Below are 22,356 nucleotides of genomic sequence, written 5' to 3'. Positions count from 1 at the left end.
GATGGAACCGCTTCCTCTAAATTCGGCGTGCAATGTTTCTCGACTCCACACACAGCAATGGGTTACCGCCTTCACCTTGACACCGCCTCTGGCACGACTTTAGCCCCAAGTGGCCCAACGTTTAGGTTGAGCCAGAAATCAGGGGCCGATTTGGCCCAAGTTAGCACCCGCGCCAAGAGGTGTGGAATCAATTAGCCCCTGCACGGCCTGGCCAGCTCGGCTTTGGCCCAACGGTCTGAACACGGCTATTGTGTGCATAGTTCAACCCATAATGATTCATACCAAATAAATCTCTGCATATTTGTAACATTTATCCGTGTCATTAAATCAGGAAAAAAAACCGTACATTACAAAAAACATTTAAAATAATATTTTATTGTTGTAAAAAATGTAACCGAATACAACAGGAATATAAATACAGATATCTCAATATATTATCAAAATACAAATATTTCTAATAAATTAAAAGAACAAAAGGAAATGGCACATTTTGTTTCACAAATGGCATTAAATATCAAAGCTTATGATCGAGTCAAGGAGAGAGCCTCGGTTGACAGTCGTTATACAGCTTCTGGACACACTGGCGTAACTCACTCAGAAAACCGCTCAGCATTATCTTATCAGCCTGTTCCTCAGGCTTTGTACCATGACACAATTTCTGTGAAATAAAACATTAAGCATTACATCATTAGCACCAATTGGATAAGATCAATGCAACACTAATGGTTCTACTGAACTGACACACTACTCGAACAATAACTGCAATTTAGAACAATCTCTTAATGTAGCAAGGCAGTAACATTTTGGGATCCTGTAATTTCTCTATGTATTAGTGTCTAATAACTATTAGTCTTTAGTGTCCATCAGAACAGGTCATGGGGATATCCTAATATATATGTCCTCGTAAAACACACAAAAAAGAAAACGAGAATGAGAAAAATGAGAAATCAACTCTTACATTGTGCTTCTTATTGTATCCATGTAAAGCCCTGTAGACATTTCTCACTGTCTGTGTGGCATTCAAAGCCTTTGTGTCACTCAGGATCATCTCGGCTTTGCATAAAATTGTTCTCTGTGAAAGAAAAGAATTCACGTTCACTGACAAACCAAAATAATAATAATAATAATAATAATAATAAAAGCAAGCAATAAACAGCGGAAGGCTCCTTCAAAAATAGTGCTGACAACCAAATATCCCCTAAGACTGCTACAGTCTTTACTGGCTACCTACCCATTGCTATAACAATATACAATGACTCCCCATGTACTGGTAGAAAAGTTGTCTTCTGAGATAGTTGCTGCTGAAACGCCATCATTTCCCTTTGGGGATGAAGACAATCTATTTATCTAAAGTGTCTCACCTTGCAGTGCATCTGATGTTGATGTTGCTCTTTCAGCTCCTCGACGTACTCTGTATTCAGCTCTAACTGTGAAGCCAACAAATAAGGAGGAATGAAAAACAAACACAATATCTTTACTGCAGCAATATTACTACACAACCACACTTCTGTTCCACAGGTCCCTACAGGAAAGAAAGATGAAACTCACCGCGGTGGCATTCTGGCACTGTATCACCTTGTCTCGGATTTGTCTCAAAAACTGACAATCCGCCGTAGGAGCAGGACCAGCGCTAGCAAAGGCAGCAAGCAGGCTGAGGAGCACGGCAGTGGTTAGCATCTTAAAGTGACGGCTTTGGTGTGGCGGTCAAGCTACAGTTGCGCTAAGTGTTTTGTATCAGGGCTTTTATTGCACAGCTGTGGTCTTCTGCCTGGCCTCCATCTGCGCTCTTTTTATATGCCGATGAGAGGGGATAATTCTGCAGTTTCAGCCCTTACGCAGAGCATCCGCTTAGCTGCAGAGCACTAAGGATCTTGATGGAGATGTGGTTTGATAGTTGTACATCAAAGAGACAACCCCAAGAACACTTTTTCTTTGAATACCGGATAAGAGTTATGAGAATGACCACACTTTTCCCTTTACCTAAAGTGAAGTGTTGGCTCTCACATTAAACTGTACAGACCTTTCATGCAATATGTGACTGCGGTTAACTGCAATCATGGACAAATATATCCATGCTTACTGCTTGTAGTCTAAAATAGGTGCAAAGTCTACTTGGAAGAGATCTTCAAGGAAATTAATGAAATCACACGATTACAATTCAACGTTTTTGTTTTAATTCTGTTCACATTTTAATGGCAAGGCCACTTATTAATATGGTATAAGACACTTCCACAAATCCTTCACTCAATAACATTGACAAATGAACCATTATTGTCACATTAAGTGCAAAAAGGAACATGAACTGTGGCCATGTACACAACATCAGAGCCTGCAGTCTGTTATTTAGTGCAGGTAAGTATTGACAGAGTTGATATCACACTTGGTGATCTCTGAGCATTGCTCAATATTTTTCTTTATTCTGTAGAAATACTGCATGTAATTTGAGCGACCCAGGAGTTCCACAAAGTCTTCATCGTGAGTGATGATGAGCAGCTGGAAGTTGCGTTGCTTCTGTCGAATCTTTGTGATTCTGTTGTAAAGCAAAAACAAAATTGTGAAAAGAACTGAATTGAACCCAAAACCAGCAGTGGGCTTGTGAATAACTTGAGTGAGCCTCACAACCTAATTTACGTAGATAGTTAAAAAAAAAAAACAAAAAAAAAAACGATTGTTATCTGTCCATAGTTTTGATTTCACACATTGCTCTCCCTCCTGGATCCTTCCTCTAAAAAACAATGAACAAGTTCTGTCTAGCTCGCCTGAAAAAAGCACAGTGCAATTAATCTTTACATCCCTGAACTCAAAAGGCACACATTGAAAGACCTGAATGAAAGTGTTCATGTGATAATTGATAAGTGTTGATGTCAGGGTGCTGTATATTTATTTATTGATCCTTTATTTTACCAGGTGATATCCCATTGAGATAATCAAATCTCTTTTACAAGGGAGGTTGGCCTGGGGCAACAAATACATAAATTACACAGAGACATAATGACAAGACAGACTTGAAAGACATGAGGACTAGACAAGTCAACAAAAAACAGCGACTCAAGCCAGTGACACAGCAAACAGAACAGTATACTCACTCTATAAGCGCATGAGCAAGAGACTCGATGTTCTCCCGGTCCAGGTTTGTGGTAGGCTCATCCAGGGCCAGGATGCCACAGTTGAGACAGAAGGTTTCTGCCAGAGCCAGCCGGATAATGAGTGATGCCAAGACCTGGAGGTTTTATGTGTTGTATTTGTGAATAACTATTCTATGTTCTATGCATGTTAAAGATGATATATGGAGGAATGTTTACATTTACAATACATTTATTCATTCATTCAGCAGACACTTCTATCCAAAGCAACGTCTATGTCAAGTATTAGAAGGCGTTACAAGTATTTCATTATTATAAATTACAAGGACCAGTGTACTCTGAGCAACTTGGGGTTAAGTGCCTTTCTCAAGGGCACAACTACAGGCAACTACATGCTAGCCCAATAGCAACATAATGTGAGGGAGTAACACCAATGCATTGTATTGCCCAGATATTAAACCTGGTGTTAAAGGAATACGCCACCCAAAAATGAAATTAAGCCAGTCTCGGTCACCCCCAGAGTTAGAACAGTGAAAAAAACACGGTTAAAATCCGTCCGGGCATTGTCCTGCTTTGGGAGCAGCGTTTTTAGCTTTAGCTTAGCACAGTTGCTGTAAATGAAGGGTGTCAGTTAGCACGTCCTTCATAAAAAAGTGACCAGACATCTACATTTTTTTCTAAATATATCTTGGGAGCCATGTGTTAAAAACGAGTACACATCATAATGCAAAATCAAACGAGGCTATTATCTGGGCAGATATTTACTTGGAACTATATTCGGCCTCATCACAGGCGAAGCACTGCTAGATACTGTAGGCACAAGGTTCTCATGCAGCAGCACTTCAATCCCATTCCATGAAGTTCCAGTCGAAGTTTTCAAGGAGTTTTCAAGTGCTACGTGAGACTAGCGGTGCTTCACCTGTGATGAGGCTGAATATAGTTCCAAGTAAATATCTGCCCAGGTAATAGCCTCGTTCGAGTTTGCATTATGATTTGTACTTGTTCTGAACACACGTCTCCCAAGGTATATTTAGAAAAAAAATTAGATGTCTCGGTCACTTTTTTGGAGGACGTGCTAACTGACACCCTTCATTTACAGCAACTGTGCTAAGCTAAAGCTAAAAACGCTGCTCCCAAAGCAGGACAATGGCCGGACAGATTTTAATCGGGTTTTTTTCACTGTTCTAACTCTGGGGGTGACCGAGACTGGCTTAATTTCATTTTTGGGTGGCGTATTCCTTTAAGATCAGTTGGAGCTTGCATAGTTTCTTCAAGTACCTTCTGTCCAGCACTGCAACGACCTCTCATGTCGAGTGCGGTATCCCCCTTCACCATCACCACGCGGTACTTATATATCCGCCTCTTGTTCTTGGCAGACTCACTCTCATCCATGTCTGAGCGGATCTCCACATACTCAATATCTGCAAGAGTAGATGAATTCAGAAGTTGATTGGCAACAGCAATCTAACGCTTTTTTTTGTATGATGGTCTACCAGAGGTGGACAGTAACTAAGGATATTTACTTGATTACTGTACTTAAAGGGACACTTCACCCATTAGCATTAAGCTTGGTATCTTTAGAAAACCAGTCATGTTTTTGAATGTTCGTGCATCATTCCCTCAGTTTGCCCTGAGATGGGAGTAATACGGATTTCAATGAAACCCATGAATAGGACTTCCTGCTTTCAATGATATAAAATGATGATTTTTACATCATTGAAAGCAGGAAGTCCAACATTGAAATCCGTATTTCTCCCATCTCAAGGCAAATTGAGGGAACGATGCACGACCATTCAAAAACATGACTGGTTTTCTAAAGGTACAAAGCTTAATGCTAATTGGTGAAGTGTCCCTTTAAGTATGGTTTTTGAGTATCTGTACTTAATTTGAGTCTTAATAGTTTTGAAAACGTGTTGCTTTTACTCCACTACATTTAAAAGACAAATACTGTCATTTTGACTCTACTACATTTAAAATATAAACATAAAGTGCTTGTTACTTTTAACCACATTTGATTCTTTAAATGCAATAATGCAATAGACCATCTTGAAGTTGGCTGTGGTAATGATGATGACAACAGAATCTTCATCAGAACATCCTTTATGTAGCCTGGGAGAATCCAGACGAACATGTTAGCAATTGAGATTTGAGAAGTGGCCTGGTGTTAACCAGGCAGTCCAGGCTATCCTTCATGATCATTGCCCAATTAGAAAAAAATTAGAAACCTGACAGGCACAACAAAAAGAAAAAGAAAACTTCTTCCTATTTTATTTACAGGCAACATTTCACAGGACTCGCAGATATCATTCTCAATTTGATTTTATGATGTGATGTTGAGATTCATCTCATGACTTCTTCTAGGCAAGCTTGCCGTAATTGCGACAGTTATTGGAGTATGTTGCAATTGCTAGATTTAGCAGAATGAGAATTCTCAGAACCTGACATCATCCTTTCCGTTGTTTAGCAATAGAATAATACCTACTTTTAACCACATTTGATTCTTTAAATGCAATAATGCGATGGACCATCTTGAAATTAAATTGTCAATAGTTCAATCTGAACTTGGCCGAATTGTATGTGCTAATGATGGTGACAACAGATTCTTCATCAGAACATGCGCTATGTAGCCTGGGAGAACCCAAATGAACCTGTTAGCAATTGAAATCTGAGAAGTGGTCTGGTGTTAACCAGGCTATCCTCTGTGATCATTGCTAAATTGGAATGAAATTAGACAATCGCCTGACAGGAAATTATAACTTCTTCCTATCTTATTGTTAACAGGCGACATTTTACAGGACTCATAGCTATCATTCTCAATTTGATTTTATGACATGAAGATGACATCCATCTCATGATTTCCTCTAGGCAAGCTTGCCGTTATTGCTACTGTCATTGGAATATGTCGGAATTGTCAGATTTAGCAGAATGAGAATTCTCAGAACATGACACCACCCTTTCCGTTGTTTAGCAATAGAATAACCTCAATCTGTGAATAATGTCATAACTTGCCTCTCTGTTGCTCAGCTCATGAACACTTGTATTGATAAAATATGGTCATTTGACCATGATGATATCTGGTTTTGTATTCGGCAGTGAAATGTTTTAGATTTGTGAACAGAGAATGAATAATGATTTAAATTATATCATTGCATCCAGTTGAACAGTTGAACAGCAAAGTTGTGGTAGGCAAGATGTTTTTGTTGGATATAAGAAACTAAAGGTCTCCTCAAGTCCTATGACCAAAGGTTATGCACCCTATATGACCAAATAAACATTACATTTCAATAAATTACAAAGGAAAAATACTTGTACTTCTGAATAACTAAGTATTTTTAAAAGAAGAAGTAAAAATCTGACTTAAAAACCTTCATTTGTATTAGAGTAGTATTTCACATGGTTTATCTATACTTTCACTTAAGTAAAGGAATTATGTACTTCGTCCGCTTTTTTTTTTTTTTTTTTTAAAGTGGGTTGTATGGTTGCATGGTGTATCTATATTTTCACTTAAGTAAAGGATTTATGTAGTTCGTCCGCTTTTTTTTTTTTTTAAAAGTGGGTTTAAGCTGTTGGGAAGTTGCATGGCACAATGTAGAGAAAATCAGATGAGTCAAGAGAATCATAAACGGAGGTGAGCTTCAAAGAAAGCTTGACGTTTATAGAAGTTCCTGGAAACTCTGTGCCATTAATTTGTGCATGTCGGGTAGGAACACATTATGCATTATGTGCCCTACAAATGAGAGCAACATGTCTCTCATCATAACATGCATGTTTATGTGCAGCAAAAAAACCTTGTCCTCGGTAGGTGTTTCTCCACAGGTCCCGAATGATCTTGTTGATTTCCTCCATCTTCTTGCTGTGGAACTTCATAATTGTCCTGTGGACCCAAAAAATGCAAGTACGTAAAACACTGACACTGGCAACTGGCCTGGCAGTTCAAGTCACATCAGAAACTAGAAAAGCACTCAGAGTGCGCAGACCTCCGCCTGTACCGTTCTTCCTAGGTTGTCATACATTTGAACCTAAAATATTCCGATCGCCACCACGTGGCCATACCATGCCATTACACCACTAAGCGTAACACGTAAACGGCTCCGGAATCCCGACGGTGTTACGGATCACTCCCAAAATGTAATCGTTTCTTCCTTGGGTCATGTCTGACCTTCCCTGAACATTTCTTTACTTTTTGAGTTATCTTGCTAACAGACAGACAAACAAACAAACAGACAGACAAACATACGGTCCCCGATGAAAACATAACCTCCTTGGCGGAGGTAATAAGATTGAATCCACACAACACACATCAACACACATCGCTGTGTTGACGTTCGTCGCAAGCTAACATTCCCATAGGAATAAATGGAAACAATGGAAAAAGAGGCTATCTTGACGAGACCTCCCCAAATTCAGAAAAATGTATTAAATTGAAATCGGACAACATCGTTATCTTTGGTAAACTCTTAGGTAGCTGTGGTATAAATTATGTGACATTAAGTTTGTATATTTAGACTTCGAATTATGTTGAAAGTGTAACTGCGATTTCCATTGGAATACATTCTAATTAAAATCCTCGTTGCCTCACGCACACCGCAGACAGGGCGACTGCTCTACTTCCGGTATTTCGCAGAATCGGTGTATAAGTGTCCTCACACTGTATGATGTCTAGTGTGACCGTGACGGGTTTCATAATCACACATTCCCCGTCATGGTATTCCCCGTCATTCACGAATTTAATCTGAAACTGTGTGCAGATATTATTGTCAGTGAGGGGCATTTCTGTGATTCGAGCATAGGCATCAAAGAATGAGTTCCTCCATGTTACTGTGGGGACAATCAACTTCTTCCACTAGCCTCTTTCAGGCACTCTGCTGCAGCTGTGGAGAGACTGCACTTTGTCCACAGTACTGAGCATTTGGCTGTAGCACTGCGGTACACCGGTCTTGATTCTGGATTGGTTGACAGCCATTTATCAACCTCATTGTTTGCTCTTAGACACACTGTATGAGATGCACAGCTATGGTAGGGAGGCAGTACACATAGCCCAGACTGGGCATCATCATCAGTAGAAAGCATACTGTGAATGTCTGTAAGGTTCACTTCCCCTTCACCCTCCTCGGATTCAACATGCTGATACGCCTTAAACGCTTTCACAAAGTTACTGCCGTTATTTGCGAACAAAGGAAGCTTCTCCGCGCTTCTGCAGTTGTGTGACGATCTGGTGCAACCAGGCCAGGACAGATAGTGTATGAAAGGACTCTGATGAAGATGTTTGTAACGTCGAAACATTAGTCAATGTTTTGCACCGTTTAAATAAATACTAAAGAAAACATCTGCGTTGCATGGGCGTCCCTCTTACTGCCATTATTTGTCACACATGCACTGACTTTGTCATTAGTAACGCCATATTCCGAGAAACAGTCTACTACAGGCTATTTCCACCTTCTTCCGTTTCAAACTTTCATTATCGATCAAGTGCACAGTCACCCCGAGGTAGCTTCTGTTATTAGCACTCCAAATGTCAGCTGTGGTGGATACGTAGTGCTGTGCTTCAATGGTATTTTTTAGTTCCTTTGCCATGACAGCATATGCCTTTTTCAAGTCCCATGTGTTTTCCCTCCTTATCAACTGTTGCCATGAGTACACAAAACTAGTCAACTAGCACTAGACTGCCAATGTTAACTAGCATTTCACACAAATAATTTCTGTCATTTTTACGGGACAACTGTCATATCATTCTCCCGTTCATGCATCTCATTAACTTTTGTTTTACATGCAACACCCATTGTTGATGATGCACCCTTGATTCGGTTCAAAACTGATGGAAATACAAACAATTAGCACAACTATGATTTTGTTTTGACATTACACTGCCACATCTGAAATCTGTGATCTGAAAAAGGACTTAACTATTTTGATTTTATATGAAGAGAAAAAAAAAAAAACACTGTAAAGGGTTGCACTGGATTTATAGCTCACAAAACAAGAGCATACTTGCAAAACACAATGTGTCAAAATAATTACAATTGTTAATCGTCGGCACAGCCCTAAATAGAATATCTCTCAATTTGCCTTTGACAGCCGCTATGGTAAGTGAAATCTGTCTTGACCTAACCTGTAGAAAACTTCAGAGATCAACAGCCAATGATTCTCACACTGCTAATTTCCTTGATTCTGAAAATGGACGTTCAGTGGTCATAATCTGAAACGACTGCAGTGCTACAGATACGGTCAGAAACCACCTCGGTAAAGACGACAGGATGATGACAATCTACCCCAGCTCCACTATGGTGCTGTAAGCAGTTACTTCCTTTGAAAACGCTTTTGGCTGAAGAGTCACAAGAGTAATTTGATGACACATAACTAAAGGTTAAAGGTACAGTCCATTACTCTAGTGAAATCTGAGCTCAGATTTCTCACCTCACCTCTGTACACTTGAAGTAATGTTTTAATTGCTTTGAATAGTGCGTGGCTAAGTCTAAGTCCAAGACATTTTATTCCCCATTAATCCAAAGGAGTAATTCACTTCACATGACAAGAACACATTGGATTTTTAAATTAAAGCAACACGATTGAGTTTTTTGTATTTTGAAATAATGTTTCCAAAATCATTTCAGCGGTTCATCAACTCGTAACAGGGTGAACGACACTTCTGCTCTCATTTTGCGGCCCTCTATCGGCTATAACCGCACTATGTAACTTTACCAGATCGGGTAGCGTGTCTGTAGTTTGAAGAAATGAGACGTAAGAAACTACAAATTTGACTTTCTTCGATTCTTCTTCATTACATCATACTTTTAGAAAATCATGCAACATACTCCTTGTACATAATCCTTGTCTGTGGACATTGTTATTTGCTGGATAAACAAATAGTGTGTGTGCGATAGAGGAAAAGTGCTTTAGAGTTGTTTTAATAAGTTCTGTTAGCAACCATGAACAAATTATTTATTTACGTGTTTTGACTAGTATGATTACAATGTAGAAACTTCAATGTTAAATGCAACACAGCCCTTTTCTAAGCATACACAAGCTTGGAACTACATTCTACATTCTACATGCAGCCGCTACAGCAGCTTTTCAGGTGCTGCGTACAAATCACTCTGCTCAAGTAGCAGTGCTTTTCCTATTTAGAGTGAGAACATAGTTCAAAGTTAGTATATGTTGAAGAAATCACCTGCCCACAGTGAACTATGCTAAGCTAAGCTATGCTAACGGTGGGTGCTTCAGACTGAGTTACTGCCCGTACAGAAAGGAGAAAGGTGCGTATCATCTTACGTAACTCTGGGGGTGACAGTGAATAAGCTAAGCATGTTTCTTTATCCTGCCCTGGTGGTTTAGTCAGGCAGCCATGGGGTCAGACCTGGTTTTGTCGGTTGAAGTTTTTTTTTTTTTTGCAGAATCTAGTAGACTAGGGGTACCTCTTTAAGATTTAACAGGGTGCCCGGTGATTACCCTATTCACCTGTAGTATTTCCGCCTTATATTCAACACATTGGACAAGAAAGGCTTAATATACAAAATTGCCCAAGGGATATCACCGCACACCCTCTTAAATCTTAAAGAGGTACACCTACTCTACTAGATTCTGTGTTCAATATGCATTGCTGAGGGGCATTTCAATGTTATAAATATCTAAAAGCAATACATGCAATCAACAACATTAATTGTTGATAATATTCCTGCAAAAAATGTCTAATGTCTAATGTCTGAAGTCTGATGGAAGAACCCTTCACTTAGTCATCGATTTACTCATTCACTAGATTAAGTCACTCAGCGTAAAGTCTGACCACAGAGACCCTGAGAGGAAGTGTCTATGTCAGAGCTGACGAAACACAGACAAGACAAGAAGTTTTCCCACTCGCTTGTCTCTAAGGTCCATATTTGGGCAATGCCATCCTGGACATCCTGATGAACCAGCTGTTTTCTCTGCCTGGAACTGATTGAAAATAAAAGTTCTCACTACAATAATTCACTATTAAATAACTTACCTGTTTAAACTACAATGCAAAGAAGTCCTCACTACAATAATTCACTATTAAATCATTTAAGTATTTAAACTAAATCAACTAATAACTGTTCCGCCATTCCAACTGTCAGTTGTCATCAACTATGAATTCTGCAAAATACATTAGCAAATATAAATGCATAATAAAATTAGAAAAGCTCCGCCTGTATTGTTCTTCCTATAGGTTGTCATACATTTGAACCTAAACTATTCAGATTGCCACCACGTGGTCATACCATGTATTACACCACTAAGCGAAACACATAAACGCCCAATAACGCCAATAACTCGTTTCTTCCTTGGGTCATTTCTGACCTTCCCTGAAAATTTCATCGAAATCCATCCATTACTTTTTGAGTTATCTTGCTAACAAACAGACAGACAGACAGACAAACAGACAAAGAAACAGACAGACAAACAAACCCGATGAAAACATAACCTCTTTGGCGGAGGTAAAAATGTATTGATAATATCGCTGTAAGTAGATAAGCTAATGGCTTTAGGCCCAAATAATATTCAAATTGTATCAAATACATAAAACTAGGAAAGCACTCAGAGAGCGCAAACCTCCGCCTGTATTGTTCTTCCTAGGTTGTCATACATTTGAACCTAAACTATTCAGATCGCCACCACGTGGCCATACCATGCCATTACACCACTAAGCGAAAAACATAAACGCCCCTGAAATCCCGACGGTGATACGGATCACTCCCAAAATGTAATCGTTTCTTCCTTGGATCATTTCTGGCCTTCCCTGAAAATTTCCATCCATAACTTTTTGAGTTATCTTTCTAACAAACAGACAGACAGGCAGACAAACAGACAAATGCCGGTCCCCGATGAAAACATAACCTCTTTGGCAGAGGTAATGATAATACAAAAGATGTTTTAGATGGGATACTCCAGTTACAGTAAATTAGGACATTTTTACCTTATGTGTACCTGACGGCGAGACGAGTTTCCCTTTGGGACAATAAAGTTAAACTGAACTGAACTGATCTTGAAAAACTCGTCCATGCTTTTATCTCTAATAGGGTCAATTACTCTAATGGTATTTTTATAGGCCATATAAGACAATAAAACAACAACTGATTCAACATGTAGCAGCAAGAGCTCTAACCAAGAACTGATTGCATCACCCCAATTATTAAGTCTCTTTGCTGGCTTCCTGGCAATAAAATTTATTGTGACCACCGCGCAGTGACGGTGCAAATTTCTGTCGAGGATTCCCGGGACACTGAAAGACCGGGGTACACGAAACTTAGTGGGCATGTAGCCCCACATGGGTAGCATGGAACCATAGTTTATGGTTTTGATCTGTCGCCCCTCCGCCGAACTGGACCCCCCGAAAGGAGGGTAGGGAGGACACAGTTTTCGGTGAATATCTACGTTTTTTTGTATGTTGGTCTTAAGGGGATTTGTCAACTCATCCCATAACCACTCATTTCATGTATAGCGCCACCTAGTTAAACATGAAAAAGCAAAAATGAGGTGTTGTAATTCTGACCTGATATGGTCAAAACTGCACAAAATTGGAAGTGTAGGATCATTATGACACTCTCTGAATGCATGTCAAGTTTTGTGGAATTCCATTCATGGGGGGCCATACAGTAAAATAATTTATGTTACTATACACCAGCTGGCCTGTAGGTGACCGGACACACTTTTCTGTGAATACCATGAGAACCGTAGGGCCTAGGAGGACCACCATTTTTTGTATGTTGGTCTTAAGGGGCCATGTCAACCCCTCCCGTAACCACTCATTTAATGTATAGCGCCACTTAGTAAAAAATTAAAAAGCAAAGATGAAACTCTGGAACTCTATTCATGGGGGGTAGTGATGCGCGGGTCGGGTATTTTTTCAACCCGCTTTTATGAAATTATTTGGCCCGCCCCAGCCCGCCCCGCACCACTGTATCTATTTTGAAAACCCGCCCCGCCCCGCCCCGCACCCGCGACTATTACATACTGGGCATTGTAAGTGCTTGGAAACATCGCCTGTAAACTGGCAACAACAAAGGCTATAATTATGAATATGAACGATAATCAGGTCATTATAACAAGATGATAGGCTACACATTTAAAAAAAAATCTAGAAATACACAGCAAAAACCTACAAAGCAGCGTTTGTAATCTAGGCTAAACATTAGCCTATAGCCTACGAAATACGTCCGAAATAAAACAAGGATTTGTATAGCAGATTGAGGCGGTTGAAAACTGAGAAGAATTTGAAGACAGTCAGTGTTGTTAATTTGATCCTGGACAGATAAAGATTCATCAATTTGGCTAACTTAGCCTACTTGTAAGCTACTTAGTGTAAATTGACATTTCAAATAGCCTATGACAGTCGAACAAACAAGTTATGCATGTTTGTGCAAAGTAACGTTATGTGGAGCCATATGGAGGAGGTGGATCATTGAATTGAAAAGGTAGGTTAAGGAATTGTTTGGGAAATAATAACGGCTAGTCATTGCTGACGTTAGCAATGCATTATCAGAGTTCGTTTCTCTGTCATTGTGCTGAGGAAAACAACATTAGCACTTGCCATTGACAGCTAGCAGCCTGTTGCTGTTCCTGTTGGATCCTGCAGCAAGCTGGCAACCGCGACTCAGAGGGGAGGGAGAGGCGATACGCCTCGCAACAGTATTTTGAAAGTAATTGCAGTGGGTTAGCCTACTCGTTTTGGCCACAATCCTACATACGGTTCCTTTAATATAGGCTATAGGGAATTGCACGCAACATACATGGATTTTAAAATGTATTTTTGTTTTTAATGACCCGCCCCAACCCGCCCCGCAAATAAAGTGATAATTTCTTTACCCGCCCCAACCCGACCCGCGGGTTACCCGCGGGGTCTGCGGGTTACGGGCCGACCCGCGCATCACTAATGGGGGGCAATACAATAAATTAATTAATTAGTACATTTAGTGACTGTACACGAACTGGCCTGTAGATGGCCAGATACAGTTTTCTGTGAAAATCTTGAGAACCATAGAGCCTACGGGCCATTTCAACCCATCCCATAACCAATCATTTAATATATAGCGCCACCTAGTCAAAAATGAAAAAGCAAAAAGTAGGCATTGTAATCACTATCTTTGGTTGACAGGTTCAAAACTGCACGAAATTTGACGTATGCCAAGTTTTGTGTGATTTAGCTCATGGGAGACCATACAATAAATGTATATGTTTACATTTAGTGACTGTACACTATGTACATGCATGCACAAACACATAATTTATAAAGATACAAACACACACATGCACGCACACACACAAACACAGACAAACACACACACGCACATACATACACAAACACAGGTACATGCACTCACACACATGCACACACACACAAAGACAGGCAGGCATAAGCACGCACACACGCACCTGTACACACACACACACACACACACACACACACACACACACACATAAACACGTACAAGCAAGCATGCACAAACACACCTACATGCATGCACACCCCCCCCACACAAACATGCACACACACATAAAAACACACACACAAACACACACACACACACACACACACACCATTACCCTCCCCCACACACACACTCACAAGTGAACATACACACACACACACACACAGACAGTGTAATAATAACACACACAAATGCAGACAAGCAGACGTGCGCACACACACACATCCCATTAACCCCACCAAACACACTCTCAAGTGAAATCTCACAGATATACAAGCACACATACACAAAAGCAAGTGCACACATGCACACACTAATTTACATACATAAAAGTTGCAGCAGGGGATGGAGTAGGAGATGGAAACAAATTGACAAACGTGATTTATTTTTGCGGAGAGAATGTGCAGGACTAAGCAGCGGTCATATACATCTAGTTTTAAAGTACTGTTGCTAGTTTTTAAATCAATGCATGGAACCGGGCCTGACTATCTTGCAGACACACTACACCACTATACACTGCAGTCAGATTATGGAACCAACTGCATAACCACATCAAAAGAGCCGGGCTTCAAGACCAGATTAAAAACTAATTTATTCTCTATCGCATTTTCTAAGATGATCTAATGTATTTTTATACTTTTTACTTAAAAGCATTTTATTTAGCTTTTTTATTTGTATCTATTTATTTATTCTTTATCATTTGTTTTCATCTTTCACCTTATTACTATTTATCCTTCATTTTATTTATTTTGCCGCTTTTGCTATATTTTAAATGTTGTGATTTGCTTGCTGTGTTCTACTAAGGATATACAGCACATTAAACTGCCTTGGTAAGAAATGTGCGAAATAAATAAATAAAATTTAGACAGATCAATAAAATGGCCTTGCCTTGCCTTCATAAGCTCCCCATGTTCATGCCCCCAGAGTGTCGCAAGGCAGCTGCCTGGCAGTGAAGTTGGTTTTGTTCCCTATTTCGGTTCTGTGCATCCTACAATTCTGTTAATTTACAGGTTACGTTTTTCCTCTCTTCTTCTTTGAACCATTACAGTGGGTAGAATAAGCATTTTAACCCATGCTAAAGTTGACTAAAAAGAGGAATATAAATTCATCTTTTGACAGTTGATTGTAATGCCTTAATTAAAAAAGAAATAGTAAAACTCAAACCGCTAGGGACACCAATTTTCTTTGTGATTGAAGAATGTATCGTAAATAGATAAATGTTCTTCCTTAAATACAGGGGGCATAAGTATTTGGCCCCTATGTTAAATTCCCATAGGAGCAGGAGGATTTTTTGCATTGAGCTCAATGAGCATCAAACAGGTTAATAGGCTAACTGGAAAAAGCACCATGCCAATCTCTAGCTATGGTGAAGGCTATGTGATGATGTGGGGCTATTTTAATTCCAAAGGCCAAGGGAACTTTATCAGGATGCATAATATCCTGGATCCATGAAATAGCTGGCCTTTAGATAAAAACATATAAAAAATCCTCCTGCTCCTATGGGAATTTAACATAGGGGGCAAATACGTATGCCCCCTATATTTAAGGAAGAACATTTATCTATTTACGATACATTCTTCAATCACAAAGAAAATTGGTGTCCTTAGCGGTGGTTTAATTAAGGCATTACAATCAATTGTCAAAAGATGATTTTATATTCCTCTTTTTAGTCAACTTTAGCATGCCATGGGGTCAAATACTTATTCTACCCACTGTATTCCCTGCTACAGTACAATATTAAGTCATTGCCACACAGGTGCCAGGAAGACATTAACATCAGTGGATGCGTAGGTGTTAAATCTGTACTCACTGATCCAGGGCCTTGTAGTAGATATCCAGATCTTTGTTGATGAGTTCAGTGGTTCTCATGACGATCATCTTGTCCCTGAAGCGGTCCACGGCGTGGCGGTACTGGTCTTCTCGCAGCTCCTTCTGGCAGCGGAGGATCTCCTCCTTGAAACCATTCTGTCTTCCCAGCGCCACACTACGTTTCCTCTTCAACTCCTCCAGTTTGTCCTCAAGATCTTTCCGTTGTCTATCACAGAGTAGAGTGAGAGGGGATAAGATGGACAGTTTATAAGTCAGGGAGAAAGAACATTTGAAGTTTATTCATGTATCTGAAGTTGGCATATTCATTGAGATTTCCCTGCCATTGTTAATGCAATGCATTTTAATAAAACTGTCAAGAAGTCTATTGAACTATTACTATTGATAAATTCTCTATTGTGATATTACACATCACTATCTCTTTATCTCCCAGGCCTAATAGTGCACTATCTGTACTTAATCATAAAAAAACTTGAAAGAATCTCTCTCCCTTTGGCTTTATTTTTTAAAAAGGTGCCCATTTTAACAGAGCTAGTCAGCTAAATAGCAGGAGCACTCACAGGTGTCACAGACTTTACCAGGTCTACGCTGACAATTCAGTGTTTCCCACACACTGACTAATTTGTGGCATTACGCCACAGAATCAACATCAACCAGCACATATTGAGTTTCATTATTTTTAAACAATGTTTAAAAAAGGACTCTTATATGGCTCACTCGCTTGCTCTTTCTCTCTCTCTATCACACACACACACACCCTTCTCTCCACAACACGCCTGTCTCCAGGAAAACGAGATGATCCCTGGAAGTGTAGAAGTTTAGCCTACTTAGGGCAAGACGGCTAGTGAAATTGGAAAAGGTTGGAAACTATTGAACACCTGTACAATCACACATTAAAAAGTTAAATATGTTATATTCTGAATGCAATGCTGTCAGTGTGTTACTGTTGGAGAACTGACCCTACCATTAGTCAACAAGCAACTGTGTAAGTAGTGTAGTAGGCTTGTGCTAAAATACAGTGCCCTCCAAAAGTATTGGAACACATGCTTAAAGTTCTTTGTGAATGAATAATGTATTGTAAATAAATAAATGTTTTCCTTAAAATACAGGGGTCATAAGTATTGGAACGCCCATATTAAATTCCTATAGAGGATTTTTATTTTTATTTTTAAAGGCCAGTTATTTCACGGATCCAGGACACTATACACCCTGATAAAGTCCCCTTGGCCTTTGGAATTGAAATATCCCCACATCAACACTATACCCTTCACCATACTAAGAGTTTGGCATGCTTTATGTCAGTTATTAGCTGTTAGCTAATTAGCTTACAGTTAGTTTGAATTGCATTGAGCTCAATGAGAATGAAACCAGCTACTGTAATTAGCTAACATTTAAGGCATTAGGATCAATTTCCAAAAGATGATTTTATATTTAACTTTAAGCATGTGTTCCAATACTTTTGGAGGGCACTGCACATTTGAGTGGTCACACTATATGTAGCTGATGTGAATCAAATAAACTTCTTATCGATAATGTTATGCTATTTTTTTACTCTTACGCTGAATGTTTGCTGCGGAGTATTGAAAAGTGTTTTCCGCGATTGAATAAGGCACATGTTGTGGATGAGGACCAGCCTGAATAGGAGGTATCAGTGTGAAAGAGAGCTGAACAGTCCAACCAGTATGATAATCAGTGTTGGGCAAGTTACTGGAAATTGGCAATAAGTTACAGTTACTAGTTACTTCTTTAAGTTACTTTTATGTCTGCTTTTTAAATGTAAATATGAACAGTACTGAACAGTCAACCAATTTATTCAACTCTGCCTGGCTTATCGGCTGCACTGCAGTCCGTAAAGTCTAGCTTTGGTTGTTTGCATGGAGTGGCGCCTTCAGCATTTGTAGGGCTGGGGTCAATCAATGCTCATTGATTGATTTGATCGGTGTATCATTGCGCCACCCTGCGACGTCAGATCAGAAGCAGCTAAAATAAGCGTATCTTGACTTCTTGTCTGCAAGCGTTCATTTTTCACAAAAGAGAGTAATGTAAAGTAACTAACTCATTTAAATTTCAGTAATTGTAATTACGCTACTTGATTTAAAGAAATACTTAGTTACATGCTCGTAAAAGTAGTGGAATTATGCAGTATTACAGTAATGCGTTACTTTGTAATGCCAACACTAGTGATAATGTATATATTTTGCCCATTTTATGCCTTTATTGATAGTGACAGTGGAGAGTGACAGGAAGTGAATGGGAGAGCAGGGAGGAGATCCAGAAAGGATCACAGGGCGGAGATTAGACACGGGTCGCTGTTGTGCGGTGCAGGTGCCCCAGCCAGTTGCGCCACAGCTGGGGCCAAAAGAGATACATTTTTTAAACATTGAAGAACGAGTAGGAGAGGAGGACAGCATCCAACATGCTGCAGTGAGAGAGCCAGCTGAAGCAACAGTTAAGGTTGACAAACAAACTGTTCTTCTTCTTCTGGTAGATAGGACATTGGCAACATTGAAAAGCTCCAAACACAAGAGCATTGGATTCATTATGAGTAAATAAATCCGATATGAATCTGATATGTGCCAATGCGACTGCAGTCTGAACAGGCAGATCGGATATTCCCTCTGTAGCCCTTGTGGTACCTTTCTTAGGCATTGTTGAAAATGGCCACTAGGTTTTATGTTTTCGCAGAACATTACATAAAATACTTTAAATGAACAGGTCCACCATACCAGCAACTACCCAAAGATTCTGAGCCAGGCAGAGCTTTTGTGGCGTGATTATTTTAAGCAATTAAACATTTTAAGAAATAAAGGGTAGGTGTCATATGGGGCCTCAAAGAAAGATGGCAGTTTCTCATGTGGCGCTTTGCCCACCCCTGTTTTAGAGGAAATCCTAATGGCAGAGGTTCTTGCTAAATGGTTCAAAGATATCCGCTACTAAATTATGGATGTGCACATCAGAACACAGCTTAGATGTAGTAGAGGGTGTGTTCAAAACCCATTTGGCATGATAAACTGGTAAATCATTTTCTCACATTTCAGAGAAATTGGAATACCAAATAGGTCAAGATTTAATAGAGTCTGATGAGCTTCCTGGTGAAACACAGTGGGGTTTCAAGCTAAAAATAGCCATTGTCTTGCTTTCCACAATAATCAGATCATGCATTTGAAAGATGAAAGAGAAATGTCAAGAATAGCTTGAGTAGTCTCTCATATACAATCCCTGTCGAGACTAGCCATAGTTCGTCTGTCTGTGTTTATGTTTCTAAGGCCAATGTCCACTCCTCTCATGTTCTCACCTGTGCGGCAGTAGAGCAGGGCACCCTCAGGTTGAGGCCAGCTGAGAGGAGAGGGCTCTTAGTTTCAGGCCTGTCTGATTCAGTGGTAGTGTTCATTCAGAGTACTAAATTCTAGTACCGTAATTTCCTGACTATGAGCCGCGGCTTATACATTGATTTTGCAAATATTTCTTACGCTATGAGGTTAATACAGGGGGGCAGTAAATATGGTGTTAATATGATTTAGTTTCTTTTAACTGGCTTTAAACACTGTTGTGCGGCTTATACACAATGCAGCTTATATGCGGGAAATGACCGTTTAAGTCTTCATAGTACTTTCCATTCCAGGCGTTCTATTCTTTCTCCAGGAGTTACTTCAATAGGGGATTGCTGCTCTCAAGGCTATTTGGGCAGCTATTTTACTATCATTCACATTGAAGATGCTTGCCTGAGTTCACTCCTTCTGGTGTCATGTAAGATCTCCTGACTTGCACCTTCTGGCCTGAGGGATTGTTAGTGGTTCTGCGCCTTGATATCCTGGCCTCCGATTGTACCGCTATGGTTTCCTGCCATTAAGAATGTCTACTTCTAGACGTTTGCTGCAATGCATTAGCAAGGCATGTAGAGGGTCTGCCTGCATTATCAGTTCATGCATCCTGATATTGATAAGGTGCAAAAACTGCTGGCTCAATCATATTTCTTAAATCTTGTGTTCGATAACAAGAAGCATCGTGAACAGTGTTGGGAGCAACAGCGTTCAAGTATAACGACGTTACTAACAGCATTATCTTTTCAGTAACGGAGTAATCTAATGAATTACTTTTCCCATTGTTACAACTCCGTTATCGGCACTGAGAATGTAAAGTGGCACAGCTGCCTTGAGAGAGCAGGGGTGGGGATGATGACAACGTTGCAAATGCGATGATAACTGGCTGGGTGGGTGATTGCCCTGCTCATGCTCTGACTACCACTAAACACAAGACAGCGACAATGGTGTCAGAGAAATTCAAAAGGTAGCATTCCCAAACTGGAAATATCAGCACTACTTCTCGCTCATTGAAATTAAAGGCAAGAAGGCTTATGCAACATGGACGCTAAGCCCAGGAAAAAAAGCTATCCACATCTGCCTCAAACAACTTGAATGTTATGAAGCACCTCACAGCGACACATGCTAACACGACACTTGTTGCTTTGTTACTGTACTAAATATGTAAGAGTTGGACAATGCTCTGTTGACTGTGCAATGGTATACAGGTACACAGAATTGTACTACTTAAAGGCCAAATTTCCCTTTTATTTCTTTTTACTCAAGTTTAATTTGTACGAAAGTCACTAACGGCTGGCTTTTGGCCATAGCAACCATCCATTTAGAACTAGTAACCGCAGTTTGAGAAATTAGTTGAAATGTGTCTGGGAAAAGTAGTTCTACAAACAATACCGTTCTAGCGATTAGAGCAATTAAATTAGCACCAGGAACGAACACAACGTAAGTGGCAACAGTGGAATAAGCAGGATTTTCTAGACGGAACGTCCCTCCGCTTCGCGTCGGGCCGTATCACCGCCTAGAACGTGCATTAACTTTGAATAACCGCACGGCGTGTCGTCCATTATCCTGTACATAGTTCTCTGTGTATTCACTCTCTAAATGAATTAAGGCAAATCCATGTTTTCCCAGAGGCCCCTGAAAGCAATCTATGATTAAATTGTTTCCACATTTAAATCCAAGCCCCTACGTGTTGCATTAGCCTCACATTGCATTTGTCAAAACAGCGTGGATTATGGATGTGCCATCGGAGACCCTGAAATTAATGTTTGCATAGCAAATTAGGAGTAAACTAAATGTTGATAACTCTTGTTCCTCACTGATCGTGGTTCTTGATATCTACTCAAAGGATATTTTCAGCATTTCAGTATTAACAGCTTACTTTGGCCAATCAGTTACACAGTCTTTGCTTATCAATAATCAGCCTAGTTCACATATTGTTTTAGAGCTACAATAAAACCTCTAAAATTGGAGGGAGAATAGACAAAAAAGGGAGGATAGACAAAAAGACATGTGAGAAGAGCCAATTGGCAGCCATGTTGGACTTTTTCCACGGCTAATGTTCTTTTTGGATAAGCTGACGTTTTGGATAAGTTTTGGGTCCCAAAGAAAATAATATTTGTAGCACGTTTGATGCTTGTATCACAAAGTGACTGATTGTTTCACTAATCTGCTTCACTACTGAGGCAGAGGTCATTACACAGCCTAAACCAGCCTTCTGCAAACCTCTATGACCTAAGGCCCAGTCATATCAGGATTTAGAGATCATATCTCATGTCTTCATAAGAATTTTTTACTTACTGGCGAAGCTCCAGGACTCTCATGTTGCCCATTTCTTTCAGAAGAGCTTCTCGCTGTTTTGAAACCTCTTTGAGTTGCTCACTGCGCTTTCTGAAGGTGAGATTATCTTGCAGCAAGCGTTCCTGGACCTAAACAAAGATAAAAGTTTAAAATAAAACAAATGTTCATCATGTTCACGAGCTTACAATTTTTGTATGCGTACTTGACAATAGTAGAAAATTGACAATCACAAATTGCACACTTTAATCCATGCTAGATTCTTTGATAAAAAGCAGAACTTTCGATTATCCTACTATAATCACGGTGATACAAACATTTCCCATCATTCCCACACTTTTGCTTCTTTCTAGCACCTTTGATCATGAGTGCGGTGTATTTTTTTTTTAT

At 39.8% G+C, this 22,356-nt stretch overlaps 1 protein-coding gene across 1 annotated transcript in view; it reads right to left on the bottom strand.

The window, feature by feature from the left end:
- Positions 1 to 2,088: 2,088 nt before the first annotated feature.
- The window catches only part of rad50 (RAD50 homolog, double strand break repair protein), a 46,911-nt gene continuing 26,643 nt past the window's right edge, over positions 2,089 to 22,356 (bottom strand). The window contains exons 21-26 of the mRNA XM_062537012.1: positions 21,970 to 22,097; positions 16,335 to 16,559; positions 6,872 to 6,957; positions 4,362 to 4,504; positions 3,087 to 3,220; positions 2,089 to 2,530 (exon numbers count right to left, since the gene is read on the bottom strand). Coding sequence (XP_062392996.1) covers positions 2,344 to 2,530; positions 3,087 to 3,220; positions 4,362 to 4,504; positions 6,872 to 6,957; positions 16,335 to 16,559; positions 21,970 to 22,097 — 903 coding nt within the window. The 3' untranslated portion in view covers positions 2,089 to 2,343. The remainder of the gene's footprint in view (positions 2,531 to 3,086; positions 3,221 to 4,361; positions 4,505 to 6,871; positions 6,958 to 16,334; positions 16,560 to 21,969; positions 22,098 to 22,356) is intronic.

The sequence above is a fragment of the Sardina pilchardus genome, chromosome 5 (assembly GCF_963854185.1).
Source record: "Sardina pilchardus chromosome 5, fSarPil1.1, whole genome shotgun sequence".
In the NCBI taxonomy this organism is placed as follows: Eukaryota; Metazoa; Chordata; class Actinopteri; order Clupeiformes; family Clupeidae; genus Sardina; species Sardina pilchardus.
Note: the sequence above shows the minus strand (reverse complement) of the source record. Positions and strands in the feature narration are given on the sequence as shown.